This window comes from Salvelinus namaycush, chromosome 17 (genome assembly GCF_016432855.1).
Source record: "Salvelinus namaycush isolate Seneca chromosome 17, SaNama_1.0, whole genome shotgun sequence".
Taxonomy (NCBI): Eukaryota; Metazoa; Chordata; class Actinopteri; order Salmoniformes; family Salmonidae; genus Salvelinus; species Salvelinus namaycush.
Window position 1 is genome coordinate 16,481,220 of NC_052323.1, and position 20,226 is coordinate 16,501,445.

The window sequence follows — 20,226 nt, forward strand, 5'->3', positions numbered from 1 at the left end:
GACACCCCTGGACTAGACATAACCTAGTGCTCCCTCTCCGGTGTCTAGGTCACCAGGCTGCTCGTTATGGTGCACACCTGTCACCATCGTTACGTGGCACCCGCGCGTCATCAGACTCACCTGGCCTCCATCACCTCCCTGATTACCTGACCTATATATGTCACTCTCTTTGGTTCCTACCACAGGTGTTATTGTTTCTGTTCCAGTGTCATGTCTGTGCGTTGTTTGTGTTTCTTGTTTTGTATTTAGTTGTGTTAATTTATTAAAACACTCACTCCCTGAACTTGCTTCCTGAGTCTCAGCGCACTCGTTACACTAGTAAAAGTAAGTCATGGACACCTGCAACCCCTCAATGTTTGGATATGAGCTAGCCTGGCTATCCCACTGCACATGTCCACATAGCAGTGTGCCACATAGCAGGGTTCCATATAGCAGCGCTCCACATAGCAGGGTTCCACATATCAGCGCTCCACATAGCAGGGTTCCACATAGCAGCGTTCATCATAGTAGGGCTCCACATAGTAGGGTTCACATAGCAGGGTTCCACATAGCAGGGTTCCACACAGCAGTGCTCCACATAGTAGGGTTCCAAATAGAAGGATTCCACAAAGCAGCATTCCACATAGCAGTGTTCCATATAGCAGGGCTCCACATAGAAGGGTTCCACAAAGCAGCGTTCCATATAGCAGGGTTCCATATAGCAGGGTTCCACATAGCAGGGCTCCACATAGCAGGGTTCCACATAGCAGCGTTCTACATAGCAGGGCTCCACATAGCAGCACTCCACACAGCAGGGTTCCATATAGCAGGGTTCCACATAGCAGGGTTTCACATAGCAGCGCTCCACATAGCAGCGCTCCACATAGCAGCACTCCACACAGCAGCGTTCCACATAGCAGGGTTCCACATAGCAGGGTTCCACATAGCAGGGTTTCACATAGCAGGGTTTCACATAGCACGGATCCACATAGCAGTGTTCCACATAGCAGTGTTCCACATAGCAGGGTTCTACATGGCAGGGTTCTACATGGCAGGGTTCCACATAGCAGGGTTCCACATAGCATGGTTCCACATAGCAGGGTTCTACATAGCAGGGTTCTACATAGCAGAGCTCCACATAGCAGCGCTCCACATAGCAGGGTTCCACACAGCAGGGTTCCACACAGCAGGGTTCCACATAGCAGGATTCCACATAGCAGCGCTCCACATAGCAGGGTTCCACATAGCAGCGCTCCACATAGCAGCGCTCCATATAGCAGGGTTCCATATAGCAGGGTTCCATATAGCAGAGTTCTTCCTCCAAACACGGCGAGTGGGTTGAATACAACCCCAAGAACACCATCCCAACCGTGAAGCATGGAGGTGGAAACATCATTCTTTGGGGATGCTTTTCTGCAAAGGGGACAGGACGACTACACCGTATTGAGGGGAAGATGGATGGGGCCATGTATCGCGAGATCTTAGCCAACAGCCTCCTTCCCTCAGTAAGAGCATTGAAGATGGGTCGTGGCTGGGTCTTCCAGCATGACAACGACCCGAAACACACAGCCAGGGCAACTAAGGAGTGGCTCCGTAAGAAGCATCTCAAGGTCCTAGAGTGGCCTAGCCAGTCTCCAGACCTGAACCCAATAGAAAATCTTTTGAGGGAGCTGAAAGTCCGTATTGCCCAACGACAGCCCCGAAACCTGAAGGATCTGGAGAAGGTCTGTATGGAGGAGTGGGCCAAAATCCCTGCTGCAGTGTGTGCAAACCTGGTCAAGAACTACAGTAAACGTATGATCTCTGTAATTGCAAACAAAGGTTTCTGTACCAAATATTAAGTTCTGATGTATCAAATACTTATGTCATGCAATAAAATGCAAATGAATTACTTAAAAATCATACAATGTGATTTTCTGGATTTTGTTTTAGATTCCGTCTCTCACAGTTGAAGTGTACCTATGATAAAAATTACAGACCTCTACATGCTTTGTAAGTAGGAAAACCTGCAAAATCGGCAGTGTATCAAATACTTGTTCTCCCCACTGTAGCTCTGGTGCTGTAACAGGCCAAGTCTGTCTTAGTAGTTGTAGTGGAGCCTAAAAAGAGAAACCGAGGACAACCCATCTCTCTGTGCTCCTGCCCTGTACAACACACAGGCACTGTGAAAGAGAGCATTCAGTTAATCAAAGCATTCAGTTAATCATTGTACACGTTTCATTCTTCATCTTTTTAAACTGATCTCAATGCACTGTATATACAAAAGTATGTGGACACCCCTTCAAATTAGTGGATTTGGCTACTTCAGCCACACCTGTTGCTGACAGGTGTATAAAATCCATCACACAGCCATGCAATCTCCATAGACAAACATTGGCAGTAGAATGGCCTTATTGAAGAGCTCAGTGACTTTCAACGTGGCACCGTCATAGGATGCCACCTTTCCAATAAGTCAGTTTGTCAAATTTCTGCCCTGCTAGAGCTGCCCCAATCAACTGTAAGTGCTGTTATTGTGAAGTGGAAACATATTGGAGCAACAACGGCTCATCAGCGAAGTGGTAGGCCAAACAAGCTCACAGAATGGGCCTGCCGAGTGCGGAAGCGCGTAAAAATCATCTGTCCTCAGTTGCAACAGTCACTACCGAGTTCCAAACTGCCTCTGGAAGCAACTCAGCACAGCACAAGAATTGTTCATCGGGACCTTCATGAAATGGGCCTAAGCAGCTGCACACAAGCCTAAGATCACAATGTGCAATGCCAAGCACCGACTGGGGTGGTGTAAAGCTCGCCGCCATTGGACTCTATTGTAGTGTAAACCCATTCCCTGGAGTGATGAATCACGCTTCACCATCTGGCAGTCTGACGGACTAATTTGGGTTTGGCGTATGGTAGGAGAACGCTACCTGCCCCAATGCATAGTGCCAGCTGTAAAGTTTGGTAGAGGAGGAATCATGGTCTGGGGCTGTTTTTCATGGTTCGGGCTTACTCCAGTGAAGGGAAATCTTAACCCTACAGCATACAATGACATTCTAGATCAGGGGTAGGCAACCCTGTTCCTGGAGTGCCGCAGGTACTGCATGATTTTGTTCCAACTAGGCACCACACCTGACCAACTGAGCTAATTGATCAGTTCAGTGATTGCCTAAATTCAACACACCTGGTCTTCCAGGTTGGTTAAATCCAAAATATGAAGTGCCTGCATCACTCCAGGACCAGGGTTGCCTACCCATGTTCTATACGATTCTGTGCTTCCAACTTTGTGGCAACAGTTTGGGGAAGGCCCTTTCCTGTTCCAGCATGACAATGCCCCCGTGCACAAAGCGAGGTCCATACAGAAATGGTTTGTCGAGAACGTTGTGAAAGAACTTGACTGGCCTGCACAGAGCCCTGACCTCAATCCCATCGAACACCTTTGGGATGAATTGGAATGCTGACTGCGAGCCAGCAATGTTCCAACATCTAGTGGAATGCCTTCCCAGAAGAGTGGAGGCTGTTATGGCAGTAAAGAGGGGACCAACTCTATCTTAATGCCCAAGATTTTGGAATGAGATGTTCAATGAGCAGGTGTCCACATACTTTTGGTCATGTAGTGTAGGATTTGTAGTAGCCTCACCTGCTTCAACAACCCTCTGAAATTAATTGCCCAAGAGTTCTACTCTTTGCTATTTATTTTATTTAACTAGGCAAGTCAGTTAAGAACAAATTCTTATTTACAATGACAGCCTAGGAACAGTGGGTTAACTGCCTTGTTCAGGGGCAGAACGACAGATTTTTACCTTGTCAGCTCAGCGATTCGATCTAGCAACCTCTCGGTTACTGGCACAACGCTTCAACCACGAGGCTGCCTGTCGCCACGCTACCCTGTGATAACCTCTCATTGCCACTGAGTTTTCTATAATCCAAAACAGTGAAAAGTATGACACTCTTATTGAAAATAGTGAAGGAAATTGGCTATAAGAATGCACAGGTTTATTAGGCTACATACAGCTGCAACCATTTTCTAACAGTCCTTCCACAACTGTTGAACAAATATTGTGCACTGACAATTACTGTAGATAACTTTAGCAGCCAGCCTAGTACTGCATGACACATATGAAAAAGTGTTTTTACAGTCTATGACTGAACCAGTTCCTAGGTTTATTGTACTACATGATATGTACATTGCTTTCGGAAAGTATTCAGACCCCTTGACAGTGAAGAGGCCACTCCGGGATGCTGGGCTTCTAGGCAGAGTTGCAAAGAAAAATACATTTCTCAGACTGGCCAATAAAAATAACAGATTAAGATGGGCAAAAGAACACAGACACTGGACAGAGGAACTCTGCCTAGAAGGCCAACATCCCGGAGTCGCCTCTTCACTGTTGACGTTGAGACTGGTGTTTTGCAGGTACTATTTAATGAAGCTGCCAGTTGAGGACTTGTGAGGCGTCTGTTTCTCAAACTATACACTCTAATGTACTTGTCCTCTTGCTCAGTTGTGCACCGGGCCTCCCACTCCTCTTTCTATTCTGGTTAGAGCCAGTTTGCGCTGTTCTGTGAAGGGAGTAGTATACCGCGCTGTACGAGATCTTCAGTTTCTTGGCAATTTCTCGCATGGAATAGCCTTCATTTCTCAGAACAAGAATAGACTGACGAATTTCAGAAGAAAGATCTTTGTTTCTGGCCATTTTGAGCCTGTAATCGAACCGACAAATGCTGATTTTCCAAACACTCAACTAGTCTAAAGAAGGCCAGTTTTATTGCTTCTTTAATCAGGACAACATTTTTCAGCTGTGCTAACATAATTGCAAACGGGTTTTCTAATGATCAATTAGCCTTTAAAAATTATAAACTTGGATAAACCAACACAACGTGTCATTGGAACACAGGAGTGATGGTTGCTGATAATGGGCCTCTGTACGCCTATGTAGATATTCTGTTCAAAATCAGCCGTTTCCAGCTACAATAGTCATTTACAACATTAACAATGTCTACACTATATTTCTGATCAATTTGATGTTATTTTAATGGACAAAAAAGTAGCTTTTCTTTCAAAAACAATTACATTTCTAAGTGACCCCAAACTTTTGAACGGTAGAGTATGTCCACAGATGACATTAAAGAAAATGTGAAGGGAGGCAGAGTGATTGAGGCCAAAGGGTTCATCAGTGGGAAAGAGGGTCAAAGAAGTGAAAGCTTATCAGTGATGCTGAGGTAGGAAAAAGTCTTGCTGGGAAAAGTACAGATAGAATTCCTTAGTTTCAATGTGAGAGAATTTGTCCCATATGCACTGCAATGTTTTAAATGTCAAAGAATGGGACATGTACTGTAGTTGCTCAGTGTAAAGGAAAGAAAAGATGTGCCAAGTGTGGATGGGAACATGATTATGGTGAATGTAGACGCAATGTGAAGGTTAAGTGCTGTACATGTGGGGGAGAACACAGTGTAGCATTTGGTGGATGCCAGGTACAGAGAGAGGCTGGAGAAGCTCAAAGATATAGGATCAGTCATGATGTGTCATATGCAGAGGCCGTGAAACAGATTGGTAGAACTACAGTGGGGACTGATGGAGATTACATGGATGTACCTGTAGTTAGTGGACCTACTGTCAGGGCTGATGCTTCTCATGGTCCTGGCAGGGTTTTGAGGCCTGTTCAGAAATGTTGTGCTCATGAATGTGCGGCGTCAAAGGACACTTTAATAGTGAATAAAGTTGATTAAATAGCTTCTATTGGTAAGGTTATCAATATCAAAATGCCAGGTTGAAGGTTAATGTGGAGACGGCAAAATAGATATTGGGGGTAACAGATGTTAATGTTGAAATGGTTGTTTATATGCTGAACAATCCTAAGGGTGGTGTTTCAGTATCATATAGATAAAGTTTAATGGGGTTGGGGGGGTGGTAGAAGTTAGGGATTTATTTGGTTTTGAATTATTATTATTATATATGCTACTGGTCAAAAGTTTTAGAACACATACTCATTCAAGGGTTTTTCTTTATTTATACTATGTTCTACATGGTAGAATAATAGTGAAGACATCACAACTATGAAATAATACATATGGAATCATGTAGTGACAAAAAAAGTGTTAAACAAATCAAAATATGTTTTATATGTGAGATTCTTCAAAGTAGCCACCCTTTGCCTTGATGTCAGCTTTGCACACTCTTGGCATTCTCTCAACCAGCTTCACCTGGAATGCTTTTCCAACAGTCTTGAAGGAGTTCCCACGTATGCTGAGCACTTGTTGGCTGCTTTTCCTTCACTCTGCGGTCCGACTCATCCCAAACCATCTCAATTGGTTGAGGTCGGGGGATTGTGGAGGCCAGGTCATCTAATGCAGCACTCATCACTCTCCTTCTTGATAAAATAGCCCTTACACAGCCTGGAGGCCCAAACCAGATGGGATGGAGTATCGCTGCAAAATCCTGTGATGGCCATGCTGGTTGAGTGTGTCTTGAATTCTAAATAAATCAGAGACAATGTCACCAGAAAAGCACCCACACACCATAACACCTCCTCCTCCATGCTTTACATTGGGAAATACACATGCAGAGATCATCCGTTCACCCACACCGCATCTCACAAAGACATGGCGGTTGGAACCATAAATCTCCAATTTGGACTCCAGACTAAAGAACACATTTCTCGTGTTTCTTGGCCCAAGCAAGTCTCTTCTTTTTCTTGGTGTCCTTTAGTAGGGGTTTCTTTGCAGCAATTCGACCATGAAGGCCTGATTCACACAGCCTCCTCTGAACTGTTGATGTTGAGATGTGTCTGCTACTTGAACTATGTGAAGCATTTATTTGGGCTGCAATCAGAGGTGCAGTTAACTCTAATGAACTTATCTTCTGCAGCAGAGGTAACTCTGGGTCTTCCTTTCCTGTGGCGGTCCTCATGAGAACCAGTTTCATCATAGTGCTTGATGGATTTTGCGACTGCCCTTGAAGAAACGTTCAAAGCTCTTGAAATTTTCCGTATTGACTGACCTTCATGTAATGATGGACTGACGTTTCTCTTTGCTTATTTGAGCTGTTCTTGCCATAATATGGACTTGGTATTTTACCAAATAGGGCTATATTCTGTATACCACCCCAACCTTGTCACAACACAACTGATTGGCTCAAACGCATTAAGAAGGAAAGAAATTCCACAAATGAACTTTTAAGAAGGCACACCTGTTAATTGAAATGCATTCCAGGTGACTACCTCATGAAGCTGGTTGAGAGAATGCCAAGAGTGTGCAAAGCTGTCTTCAAGGCAAAGGGTGGCTATTTGAAGAATCTGAAATATAACATACTTTTATTTGTTTAACACTTTTTGGGTTATTACATGATTCCATGTGTTATTTCATAGTTTTGATGTCTTCACTATTATTATACAATGTAGAAAATAGTCAAAATAAAGAAAAACCCTTGAAGGTGTTCTAAAACTTTTTAAAATAATTTTGCTCGTGCAGAATTGGGCAGATCATGATTGATCGTACATCCCAACACAGTAGGTGGCGTCATACACTTACACGATTGTTTGGGAACCTCCATTATATCATAGAAGAAGGAGTTAACGGGGCCTAGGACCCAGGAGCTGTGAGGGGCAGCATTGCCCCTACCCTACAAACACGTCCATAGACCAAAAAAAATAGGAGACCTGTTCAGACACCTGCTTTGCTTTCTTGATCACTAGCGGAGCTAACGAAAACATTCCAATTTGCAATGGGACACTACAGTGGATGGATTGTTTCGGTGTTGATAAGGATTCAACATTTGATATCGCGTTGGGCGTAAATGGGGGGCACTGAGCACAACATTTGCAGGCGGACATCAGCGGCATGCATCTCTTTGGCAAAGAAAGTTTCGAGCGCAATGCAAATCTTTGACATTGACTGGTGTTTACACGTACAACCACCCGGTCTTGACTTGGAAGGCTACCGGAGAGATACGATGCTGTTTTAATTTTATAGTGGCCACGGTGTCGAAACTGTCTGTAAACGGAATGAAAATAAGCACAAGAGAGCGCGTCGTGCTGAACTGTAACGAGTTATTGTTGTTGTGTGTTGAAATTTGACGAAAGGACAGGACCTACCGAAGCAAACATTTCACGAGGAAACAATTGTAGACGTTGTTTAACGAACTTGATATGTGCATGAATGACAAAACTTACCTGCTTTGTTTGAAGAAATTGATACATTGTCTGAATAAGGATACAATGTGACACTGCAATCTATAGCCTACTTTCCTGCCTAAAACTGAGCCATCCATCCGCCCTACAGTTCTCAATTGTCTGACGTTGTTTTGTTCAGTGAGAGAGCCATGGAAGAAGAGGGCGACCAAGTCGAAAATATCTCTGACGTCGAGCAATCCCACCATGAATCCGCCTCTGAAAACGGAGTCATGTTGGTTGTCAACCACAGTAACATTCAGCCCCCATTCAGCGTGGTGTTAGCCACATTGTTGTATTGTGCTGAGTTCGTCTGCGCAGCGGTGCTTTGCAACGTTTACCACAAGAGCGATGACGACATCTGGATGGGGTCAACCATCACCTTCATGTTGGTGCCCGCTGTATTGACTCAGTTGGCGCTGACATTCATTCATAGAGACTTAGGAAGAGACCGCCCCTTTGTTCTCTTCTTGCATCTACTACTCCTGGGCCCACTCATTAGGTAGGTATAGTACCACAAGTAATCACAGTGCTGAGTAGCTTCGGACCGCAACTAGGATGACTTGAAGCATAGTGCTGAGTTGTACTGTAATGTGAGTTGTCTACTGCCGCCCAGGCTTTCGTGGTACAGGCAGTAGGGCGCTCACCTCTGCACAGCAGAATCTTGCCCCCAATCAGCTGTCCGGCTACATTGGTGGGATCATTCCAATCTGGTGGTCTCGGGCAGGGTGTTGGGGAAGCGTACCTGTTGTCAGGTGGGACTGTGCGGGAAGATGCTTCTCGAAGGAGAGAGGGTAATGTGTAAAATGGCTTATATATGAGCGTTCTACTGCCTGACATAGTGTAGAACACTATACCCCCGCCTTACAAAAAATATTTCAGTTTTACATTTACATTTACATTTAAGTCATTTAGCAGACGCTCTTGTCCAGAGCGACTTACAAGTTGGTGCATTCACCTTATGATATCCAGTGGAACAACCACTTTACAATAGTGCATCTAACTCTTTTAAGGGGGGGGTTAGAAGGATTACTTTATCCTATCCTAGGTATTCCTTAAAGAGGTGGTGTTTCAGGTGTTTCCGGAAGGTGGTGATTGACTCCGCTGACCTGGCGTCATGGGGGAGTTTGTTCCACCATTGGGGTGCCAGAGCAGCGAACAGTTTTGACTGGGCTGAGCGGGAGCTGTACTTCCTCAGAGGTAGGGAGGCGAGCAGGCCAGAGGTGGATGAACGCAGTGCCCTTGTTTGGGTGTAGGGCCTGATCAGAGCCTGAAGGTACGGAGGTGCCGTTCCCCTCACAGCTCCGTAGGCAAGCACCATGGTCTTGTAGCGGATGCGAGCTTCAACTGGAAGCCAGTGGAGAGAGCGGAGGAGCGGGGTGACGTGAGAGAACTTGGGAAGGTTGAACACCAGACGAGCTGCGGCGTTCTGGATGAGTTGTAGGGGTTTAATGGCACAGGCAGGGAGCCCAGCCAACAGCGAGTTGCAGTAGTCCAGACGGGAGATGACAAGTGCCTGGATTAGGACCTGCGCCGCTTCCTGTGTGAGGCAGGGTCGTACTCTGCGAATGTTGTAGAGCATGAACCTACAGGAACGGGTCACCGCCTTGATGTTAGTTTTGACACTGTAGTACAAGTGCAGTAACTGCAGTTGACTGTAGTGTTTTGGATGCAGTAATTAAACAATAACTGCAGTGTACTGCAAAATTACTGCAGTAAAAAATACTTAATTTGGATGCAGTTTTTGCAACATACTGCACTCTGACAGCATATCTTTTTTTGTAAGTGCCATATAATTGGTTCATATAGTTGAGCCCTCACGAAACTACTTTATTTCCCGCTACAGTACTGCAGGCATACTAAGAAACGCTCTACAATGTTTACTCAGTTATCCTATAAATTAGGCAGTGTGTTTTCCTGCCTCTTCAAACCTGTTTGACCAGATGTGAAGTGGGTCAGTGTTCAGATTTACATTTACACCTTTGTCAGACATGTGAGTCATGTAGTCTACTGTAGATACAGCTGCTTCTTTGTGTCAACCCACTTCTAATTGGGTTTGAACTGTCACTGCCAAGTGACAAGTTATAAGGAGTGGGACCCCATTTGATGTCAATGCCATTAGTATACAGAAATGTATGGGCATGTCTTAGTTTTGATCAGACACTTTTTATTTAATTTGTTTCACATATCTAATTGGCTGAAATTAGAGAACCTTATCTCTCATTTTGCTTTGGTGTGAAATGCCCACACTTTGAAGGCTTCCATTGCTGCTCAAACACTGAAAGTCCCCTCACATAATTCTTTAAATACAAATCACTCTTTACTAGACCTGTTGAACAAACCGTGAGCCATTTGTCACTTGCAAAATAAAGTTAAAGGGGAGTCTTTGGTAGCTGTTTAGAAACTGGGCATGTCTTGAGTGACACTGTTGGTGAACTTTGGTTTGTCAACTGTACCTTGGATTTAACTCTTGAATTTTAATAATATTTGATCCATTGTAGTAGAGCTGGACGATATGGGCAAAAATCCATATCATTGTGAATTGATGTGTTAATGATAAGTATATAACATTAATGTGCAAAGATTGTATTTATCTTTTAAATTACTAGTAGTTTGATGGTTGTAGCCATAAATTGTCACATTAACAATCACCCATATTAGCAATCTTATTTCATCTCAAACGTCATGTTTCTCTACTTATCGCAATAAACGATATCAGCAAAATGTCTGTGATAAGTGGTCGGTGTTGATAATTGTCGGTTTATCGTCCCAGCTCTACACTGTAGGCCTTGTAGATAGCTGAGGGTGTGGCCCTTTTAACACTGCAAGAAGTAGGCCTTTGGCATGTTGGCTTTAGCTCTGCGTGGCTTACCATTCCATATGGTGTACAATGGATAACATTACAGATAACAAAAGACACAGAAAAGCAGAATAACAGTGTTTCCTATAATCCATTATTGTCGATCTGCATTGAATATTTTCCACAACAAAGAACTGCCTTGAATCTGTGAGGTGAATGTGATCCATTTAGTCAAGTGTGACTATCAGCCATGTGTGGAAGAAACCACTGTTTCAAGTATTCAAATTTCTAGTGGAGCCTCTAACTGGGATGTGGAAGCAGTGACCTGTGTCATATCCCTCCAGATTCTTCTAGAGTAGCAGATTTACTGCACGAAAACACACTGTCAATGTTTTTAAAATTGTTAAATGTTTTAAAGATTTTATATATCCTAAGATTAGAATACATCCCAGAATACCTTACTTTTACAGCGCATATCTCGTCAATTCAAAGGTCATTTTTGGCATTATCTCTTTGGCTGCACCCTTTATGGCCCCCATACTCAACTGGTGGATCGGACCCAGAATGGGGTCAATAAGGACCGCGGGTCCCGAGAAAAAAAAAAAGAAAGAAAATATGACAAGGAAGATTTTGTATTTTTTTTTACTTGGTTGTGCTTTGACCCATGGTATCATATAAACACACATAAGACATGGAAGAATGCATTGAATTGCAGGAAATTAGCTTTAAAACTGCAACATTTTCTCCCAGCTAAAGGGGTGTGAACAGTTTGAGGTTACAAGGTTTGTTGCTATGTCGATAAATTACATTATCCGTCCGGACCTTTAATACTTAGGAAATTTGTGACCGGACCTCCTCAAATAGTACTTGAGCACCCCTGCTTTATGACAAATCAAGTGACTGACTAGCAGGCATTTGCCAAGCCAGCACATGACATGACATTGGCACACTGTTAACAGCCCTGCTCCCCCACTCCCTCACTGTAGCAGTGCTAACCAGTGAGAAGCAGCCCTTCAGTTTCCAGTAGAACCAGATCAAGGTTTCGTTTCAGGGTTGTTGTGCTACAGCTACACAGTTCTATAATTATACTCTGGAGGTTGCCTTGTCTGGAGATGTGGTTCCCTTGGGCAGGAAGCTTCATATCATTAACTTCCTGCCTCAAACCCTATTTTATTTCTTAGTGGATGGTTAACTGTGTCAAACAGAGAGGCACTAGATCAGGGGTCTCCAACCTTTTGTGGTATGAGAGCTACTTTAAAAAAATGATCTTGCGAGCTACACTTTTTTTTATAGTTTTCAAATAGGCACATTCTTCTGCTTGCGGTGTCTGATAGCCTACTTGGGATATTTGTTTGTCAGTTTGCGGTAGAACATGTGAAAATTGCATATACTTCAGAATTGTTTGGCGAGCTACTCCTAGGTGGGCTGCGAGGTACTGGTAACTCGCCATCGACCTGTTGGAGACCCCTGCACTAGAGAAACAGCTGTGCATTAGTTACAGTTACTCCCACTATCCCCTCTGAGCTTTGCGCTGATCTTGGGGCGGCAGGTAGCCTAGCGGTTAGAGTGTTGGGTCAGTAACCGAAAGGTCGCTAGTTTGAATACCTGAGCCGACAAGGTGAAAATAATCTCTGTGCCCTTGAGCAAGGCACTTAACCCTAATTTTCTCCAGGGGCAGGGCTGACCCTGTAAAACAGCACATTTCACTGCACCTCTCCAGTGTATGTGACAATAACACTTTTTTTCTTTTTTTATCAGCTGTGCACTTCCTGTGGAGTTTGGTGGATGATAAAATCACAGATCATTATCGGTGTTGACACATTTCGATATAGCAGGTTTCTTAGCAACTCCGACCAAGGGTTGAAATGCTGCTGGCTGCACGGCTTGCTTTGCCTTGTAATAGGCAAGGACTCTACCTCCCAGGGTAGTGTTTTTCTTGTTACTCGCATATCTGTAAATTTAACACAAAGTACAGTTTCACTATATGAATGTGTCTTGCAATCTATATCTTAGATAATCTGTTGACAAGATGTTGTGAAACATGGTCAACTGGGAATCTCTGTGGTGTCAGGTTGGTTCCCTGCTTGAGTGGACCTTGTCACAGCTTGTCTCTGAGGGAATATATTCCTCCCCTGAGGCAGAAGTAGCTACATACTTAGCTGATAGCAATCTCCCTTTCCCAGCATGCAGCACTGAAACCATGTTTACAGACAATGAAGAAAGGTTGGCATCTGTATATCCTTAGCCCCAATGCATCTTGTGGGTGTTATGCCAAATCATGGTTGTTAACCAGAACGAGGTGAGAATCTCTGCTGTCTCTCAAGGAGCATGCTGAGAGGATTTCCTGATGATGAAACTACCCTTGTGGCTTTTTTTGATGAAAGACAACTGCAACGGTTGCTTGAACTGCAGCCCATGCCTTAAAGTGGCAATCAGCAGTTGAAACAATAACAAGCAATCTCACCGCCACTGTTTTGCTAAAAATCTGAGGAATGAGGCTGGAGAAATGTAACCACTCAAATTCATAGACAGAGCTATGGATGCCAGGACTTGACCATCCATGATATAAAATTATAAAGCTATACAGTGTTTATTTACATTGGAGTTAAACAAGCTTATATTTGGGGTTCTGATGGGGTATGACAGTTGAACTAAGCTCATGAGGCATTTGTAAGTTATATTCTTCAAGAATCACTGGGTAGGCTACATATCATACATTTTTATGTCCAAAAATGGATGAAGCTACTACAGATTTAAGTTAGTTCCATATTGCATGTGTGTTTTACTTTGTACTCTTTACAAGTACTGGTAGCCTAAGCAGAGAGCAAAGTGATTTTTATGGCCAGGGAGTAATTACCCGGCAGTAGGCACTTTTTGCTTCACCTGATGGTACCATTTAGATGCTGCTGTGGACATCAGGCATGTTGATTCTGTCAACCAACCTTTTCCCCAGCTGTGCTTTTTCCTCAAAGTGAAATACATTGGTTCTTAGTCATTCAGAACCTGAATTTCTGGCTGGACTGACTCCAGCACGCATTCTTAGCTGCATTATGATGCCAAGCTTCCCTGGAAATCAATGAGAAAATCATAGTCTTGTGACCGCTACCACCTCCCATCTGTAGACCAGTCATAAAACTCTCAGACAGTTTTTTGCATAGGCTACCAGTAGTACCACTGGAGAGATGAGGGGTGGCTTGTGCCCCTCCCTAAATGGCTGACGGCTGAATGTGGTGTCCTGTAGCAGCCCACAGCTGAGCTAGCAGGAAGAGAATCCTAGTAGCTAGCCTGTCTGTGTTCTCTCCCCTAAGCCCATGTCCAAAGTAGATGTTTTGGTCTGAAAGACAAGACAAACACTGTGATTTACTTGGTTGAGTGTGAATACCTTAGACCAGGGTTCCCCAACTGGTGGCCCGTAGGCCGAATTTGGTTAGCGGGTGGTTTTATTTGGCCTCCCTAGTTTTCTGAACAAAAAATTGAAAATATTGTGTGGAATTTTCATTGTTGTAAAAAAAAAAAAAACACCAGGAAATCAGCTCCAAGTGATTTTAATTTAAGAAATCTCTTACGAAGTATTCCCATGCATAATAGAGACACGACGTGATCGTATGCAAAGTTTGAAATTATGATGTTTTAGTCTAACATCTGTTTGGGCTTCTTACAATCAATTTGCAGTCTACAAATCATTAGTAATTATGTTCCGGCCCCACCGACTATCCACTCCAGAAACAAACGGCCCGCGGCTGAATCTAGTTGAGGATCCCTGGCTTAGAAGTTATGGATGGCCTTGTATACAGCTATCCACTGCACTGGTACTACTCAACATAAGCAGATTAAAGGAGTGCTAAACCACATGTTGGTGCTATTTGTGTGCGGTGTCAACGTCTTTCTGTCATTTACCTCTGTGAAGGGAACACACTTCTTAGGTTTCAGTACTGAATACACTGAGTGTACAAACCATTAGGAACACCTTCCTAATATTGATTTGCAACTCCTCCTTTTGCCCTCAGAACAGCCTCTATTTGTTGGGGCATGGACTACAAGGTGCCGAAGGTGTTCCACAGGAATGCTGGCCCATGTGGACTCCAAGGCTTCCCAAAGTTGTGTGAAGTTGGCTGGATGTCTGGACCTACTACTACCATACCCTGTTCAAAGGCACTTTAAATATTTTGTCTTGCCCATTCACCCTCTGAATGGCACACATTTGACATGCATAATCTATGTCTCAATTGTCTCAAGGCTTAAAAATCTTTCTTTAACCGGTCTCCTCCCCTTCATCTACACTGATAGAAGTGGATCTAACAAGTGACATTAATAAGGGATCATAGCTTTCTCCTGGATTCACCTGGTCAGTCTGTCATGGAAAGAGCAGGTGTTCCTAATGTTTTGTACATGCAGTGTCAAAGGCTGTCAGTTTATTTTTTTGCCCTCTGGTGGAGCTATATAGCAATATTGCATTATTTTAACATTTTAAATATGAAGCAAAATGTAATATTTATTGATGAAAATATTGAATGATAATGCAAATCACGTGATTGTTTTTTTTACTTTCAATCTTAGTTTTTATTTGTCAGCCTGTACTGCCCTCTGGTGGCTGTGGTATTACTCCATTCCCTCCTTTCCTCCTCAGGTGTTTCGAGGCTCTGGTGGTTTACTTCAAAGCGGGTAAAGAGGAGGAGCCGTATGTGACCATCTCTAGGAAGATCAAGCTGAAGAAGGACCAGGCCACGCCCATGGAGTGGGAGATCGGCCACTCGGAGCGCAAGCTGGCCACCCATCGGAACGCCTTCAAACGCACCGCCGTCATCCAGGCCTTCCTGGGATCCACCCCCCAGCTCACCCTGCAGCTGTACGCCAACATCCAGGAGAAGTACTTCCTCCCTATCAGACGTAAGAGTCCTCTTGATGGCATTCATGGTGAATGCTGTTGTTTTGGAGGGTCTAACGAGTGCTTTGTCTCTGTGTTCATTCCAGTGACTTTGATGGTCATCTGCCTCTTCTCCATCACCTACGGGGCCCTGGTGTGCAGCGTGTTGGCCATCAACATCCGCTACGACGACTACAAGGTGCGGCTGCGCCCAGCCGCCTACCTCTGCATGATCCTGTGGCGGGGCCTGGAGATCGCCACGCGTGTCACCTCCCTGGTGTTGTTCAGCTCCGCGCTCACCTATTGGGTGATCCTCGTGGGCCTGGGCAACCTGCTATTCTTCTTCCTGCAGCCCTGGGCCGAGTTTTGGGCTCGACGCGCCTCGCTGCCCGACAACGTGGAGAAGAACTTCAGCAAGCTGGGCACTACGGTGGTGCTGTCGCTGGTCACCTTCCTGTACGCCTGCATCAACGTCTTCTGCTGGTCGGCCGTGCAGCTAGACCTGGGCCACCGCGACCTCATCGAGATGAAGCAGCACTGGGGCCGCCTGGCCGCATACTACGGCGGACGCTTCCTGGAGAACAGCGCGCTCATCGCCCTCTGGTACTTCTACAAGTCAGACTTCTACTCGTACGTGTGCGCCCCGCTGCTGGTGGCCCAGCTGCTCATCTGCTACAGCCTGGCCGTGCTCTTCATGCTACTCTTCTACCAGTTCTGCCACCCGTGTCGGCGCCTCTTCAGGCACAATGTGCACGACTGCCTGGCCTGCGTCTGCTGCTGTCGGAGGGGTGTGGGGAGAGCGGGGGAGGGGCATCCCCACTCCTATTCTACCACTGCCACCATGGTGCTGGTACCGCTGGAGCCGCCAGACCTGCAACCCCCTGACCTCACCAGCCAGCTGGGGGAGCACGAGACGGCAATCGTTGAAGACACGGAAGCGGCTTGAGAAGGCCCCACATGGTGATTTGATGATATGGGGCCACTGCTTGGTGCAGCTACTGAACTAATGGCTATGTACACTCAGGACTGTTATACTGTGAGTGGTGCAGATTAGGAGATGGACAGAGCAGCTCATTCTGTACTGCGGTGCACAGAGGACAAGTTGGTCTCAAGTGGTTAGCTAAGCGCATTTCAAATTGGTGCCATGATTTTATCAATGCTTCTCGTTTTAGAATAACACGGGCACGCAGAGTCTTGGACTTAAAAAGATAAGCCATGATATAGACAATGTTACATCACTGTTGTTAAATGGGTTACTGACGAGTGCACCGTTTGTACTGAACATCTACTGTACAAGTAGAGAGACAGTGGGTCAAGGGAGTCCAAAGAATGTACTCTGTTAAGATATGCCGGTGTGATGCACAAAGGCAGCCTTGAGAGAGCAGCACAGGGTCAGATACAGTGGGGCCAGGTGTGTGGGAAGCATGCCAAGTGTCTCCGGCCCTAGAGGACTGACTTGCCCTTTAAACTGGGACTTCCCCTGCTTACGTTCTCGGGGGTTTACTTAATGAACAAACTCCAGATGTTGCATTAGGGCCCTTTTTCATCTGCACGCCCATATGTAAGATGGGGGAAATAAAAGGTTAGATGAAATCCGAGCTACCTTCCTCATACCCCACTCCACCCACTGTAATGAATGGTTTGTATTATACTGAACAAAAATGTAAACGCAATGAGTTTACTGAGTTACAGTTCATATAAGGAAATCAGTCAATTTAACTAAATGAATTAGACTCTAATCTATGGATTTCACATGACTGGGCAGGGGCACAGCCATGGGTGGTCCTGGGAGGGCATAGGCCCACCCATTGGGAGCCAGTCCCAGTCCCAGCCAATCAGAATTAGTTTTTCTTCACAAAAGGGCTTTATTACAGACCAGATATACTCCTCAGTTTCGTCACTTGTCCTGGTGGCTGGTCTGATGATCCAGCAGGTGAAGAAGCCGGATGTGGAGGTCCTGGGCTGACGTGGTTCCACATGGTCTGTGGTTGTGAGGCCGGTTGGACGTACTGCCAAATTCTCTAAAATGACATTGGAGGTGGCTTATGGTAGAGAAATTAACATTAAATTCTCTGGCAACAGCTTTGGTAGACATTCCCGCAGTTAGCATGCCAATTGCACACTCCCTCAACTTGAGACATCTGTGGCATTGCGTTGTGACAACTGCACATTTTAGAGGCCGTTTGTCTCCAGCACAAGGTGCACCTGTGTTATGATCATGCTGTTTAATCAGCTTCTTGATATGCCACACCTGTCAGGTGGATGGATTATCTTGGCAAAGGAGAAATGCTCACTAACAGGGATGTAAACAAATCTGTGCACTTATTTTATGAGAAATATGGAACATTTCTGGGATCTTTTATTTCAGCTCATGAAACATGGGACCAATGCTTTACATGTTGCGTTTATATTTTTTTTCAGTGTAGTATCTGGCTGCTCAGTTTGCGCTTCTTTTTTTCCCTTTGCAAACACAGTGGTTAAAAGGCTAATTGAATCTCAAGACAGTGATCATTTTGAAGTGGGTTAAAGAGCCAATAGATCTTGTGTAATCACACTGTCCTTGTAAATATATTGTAATTTAAATGCAATTCAGAACATATCTTTTTACTTTCAATGATGACTTAATATAAAGAACTTGATGCCTTATTGGTACCTTATGTCTGTAGCATTGAAGTGCATTTAATCCCTGCTTTTGTTTTGTATGGTCTGTTTCAATAGTATGTTTAAGTGCATTATCTTTTGCATTGTTACTTGAATGTAAATTTGTTGAATAAAAAATGCTGTTATATATATCATATTTTGTCGTTTAATTATTATAATAGTAGCCTATGGTATAGCTTTCCAAAAAAACATATAGATAGGAAGGTAAACCTGAAAGGAAAGGGGGATACCTAGTCAGTTGTACAATTTTCTTTCTCCTGATGGTAACTTAGCAAAACTCCTGAACCAAGTTGTAGCAGGGACCTTAAGGGTTGCACTATTGCCTGGGGCAAGTGAACTGAGCCGTTGGACAAGTTGAGCCTGCTCTAAAGTTGCCCAGCTGAGAGAGAGATATATTTTTGTTTTGTTGGTGAAAAACTGGAAGGAATTCCAGTAGACCTAGCCTGGAACTTATCTTTCTGGTTCATCCCCATTGTTTAAGAGAAAGACAGACAATTTATGGCAGATGGGCTATTAAAACTGAAAACAACTGCAAATCAATCATACTGTATTTATAGCCTAAGCTAATTGATCTGTGTTAAGATAAAATGTGAATGTGATAAAATGTGGTTTATATTCAAACTTCAGTTGGCTAGGATACCTAGGCCTTTTAAATCCAAAATTATTGATGAATAAATCAAATCAACAAATAGTAATGACAGGCTAGACTGTATATAGGCCTACACAGGGATGCAACTTAAGGGTTTTGGGTGCAGGTCATTCCCATTCCTGGGCCTACATGATGCAAGCACAACCCTGTTAGTTGACTAATCACAGTTGCCTGTGTAATGGAAAGTCCCCTGTTAGTCTATTTTTAAAATATAATTCATATGAAAAAGTACACGGTTTATGCAGTTTTACAGGGTTTACATCCTCCCTACAGGGCAAGGTGTTTTTCCAGGACTTTAAAACTATATGACCTGATTATAAAACTCTGTTTTCATCATAGCCCATATTAAACCGTTTTGCAACTGATTTATCACTTTGGCTGCGTTTACACAGGCAGCCCAGTGTACAGTATCTCAGCCGGAGCAATAGGATTAAATGGCTCGCGCTCTGTTCACCCTGACCAAAAGTTACTATTCCAGTGTAACAGGTAAAAAAACGTATTAAAAAATCCCCTGCCTAATGGGACAAACACAGCAGGCTCAACTTGCCCGGCTGACATAAATTGTCCGTCTTTCACTTAAACAATAGGGATGAACCAGACCTGGCTGGGCCCACGAAACTGCGGTACGCCACTGTTTTCTAAAGTATTATAGAATATATGAAGATAGTGCCTTAACCACTGCTTTGTTACTTTACTTTAAAATGATGTAATATAAATCATATTTTGTCTTTAAAAAATGTACTAGTACCCTTGATATTGCTTTCCAAAAAACATATAGAGCCATGGGAAAGTTAACGTGAGGCCTATAGATGCAGACAGAGATGGATATAGTTGGGCGGTCTGGCTCTTTCTCAATTGTTCAAAAAACCGCCCTCATCTTGGAGCCCAAGAGCCAGCTACATTCAGTCAAAAAAATACAATTCTTCCTCATTCCACAGACGTGAGGAATGGCATGCTGATATTTCGCTTTCAACAAACACAAAGGATTACTTTACTCCTTGAGTAATGCAATTTTATGGACTGTACTTTTCCTCATGTCATAACTTGGACTAGTGACTGACGTTAAATAGGCGGGGTGTGAACATACGCGGTATAAAAACAACAGGTAACGATGTAAAGACCAGTAGCGTCACTG

At 44.1% G+C, this 20,226-nt stretch overlaps 2 protein-coding genes across 2 annotated transcripts; one reads left to right on the plus strand and one right to left on the minus strand.

Annotated features, from left to right (window-relative positions):
- Positions 1–376: 376 nt before the first annotated feature.
- LOC120061967 (keratin-associated protein 4-7-like) lies at positions 377–1,252 on the minus strand. The gene has a single exon (XM_039011752.1). It carries the CDS (start codon positions 1,250–1,252, stop codon positions 377–379), a length of 876 nt encoding a protein of 291 aa, XP_038867680.1.
- Positions 1,253–7,576: 6,324 nt separating this feature from the next.
- On the plus strand, positions 7,577–17,462 carry LOC120062029 (membrane transport protein XK-like). The gene is made up of 3 exons (XM_039011832.1): positions 7,577–8,619; positions 15,545–15,804; positions 15,889–17,462. The coding sequence occupies exons 1-3, from the start codon at positions 8,270–8,272 to the stop codon at positions 16,725–16,727; spliced, it is 1,449 nt and encodes a 482-aa protein (XP_038867760.1). The 5' UTR covers positions 7,577–8,269; the 3' UTR covers positions 16,728–17,462.
- The last annotated feature ends 2,764 nt before the right edge of the window (positions 17,463–20,226 follow it).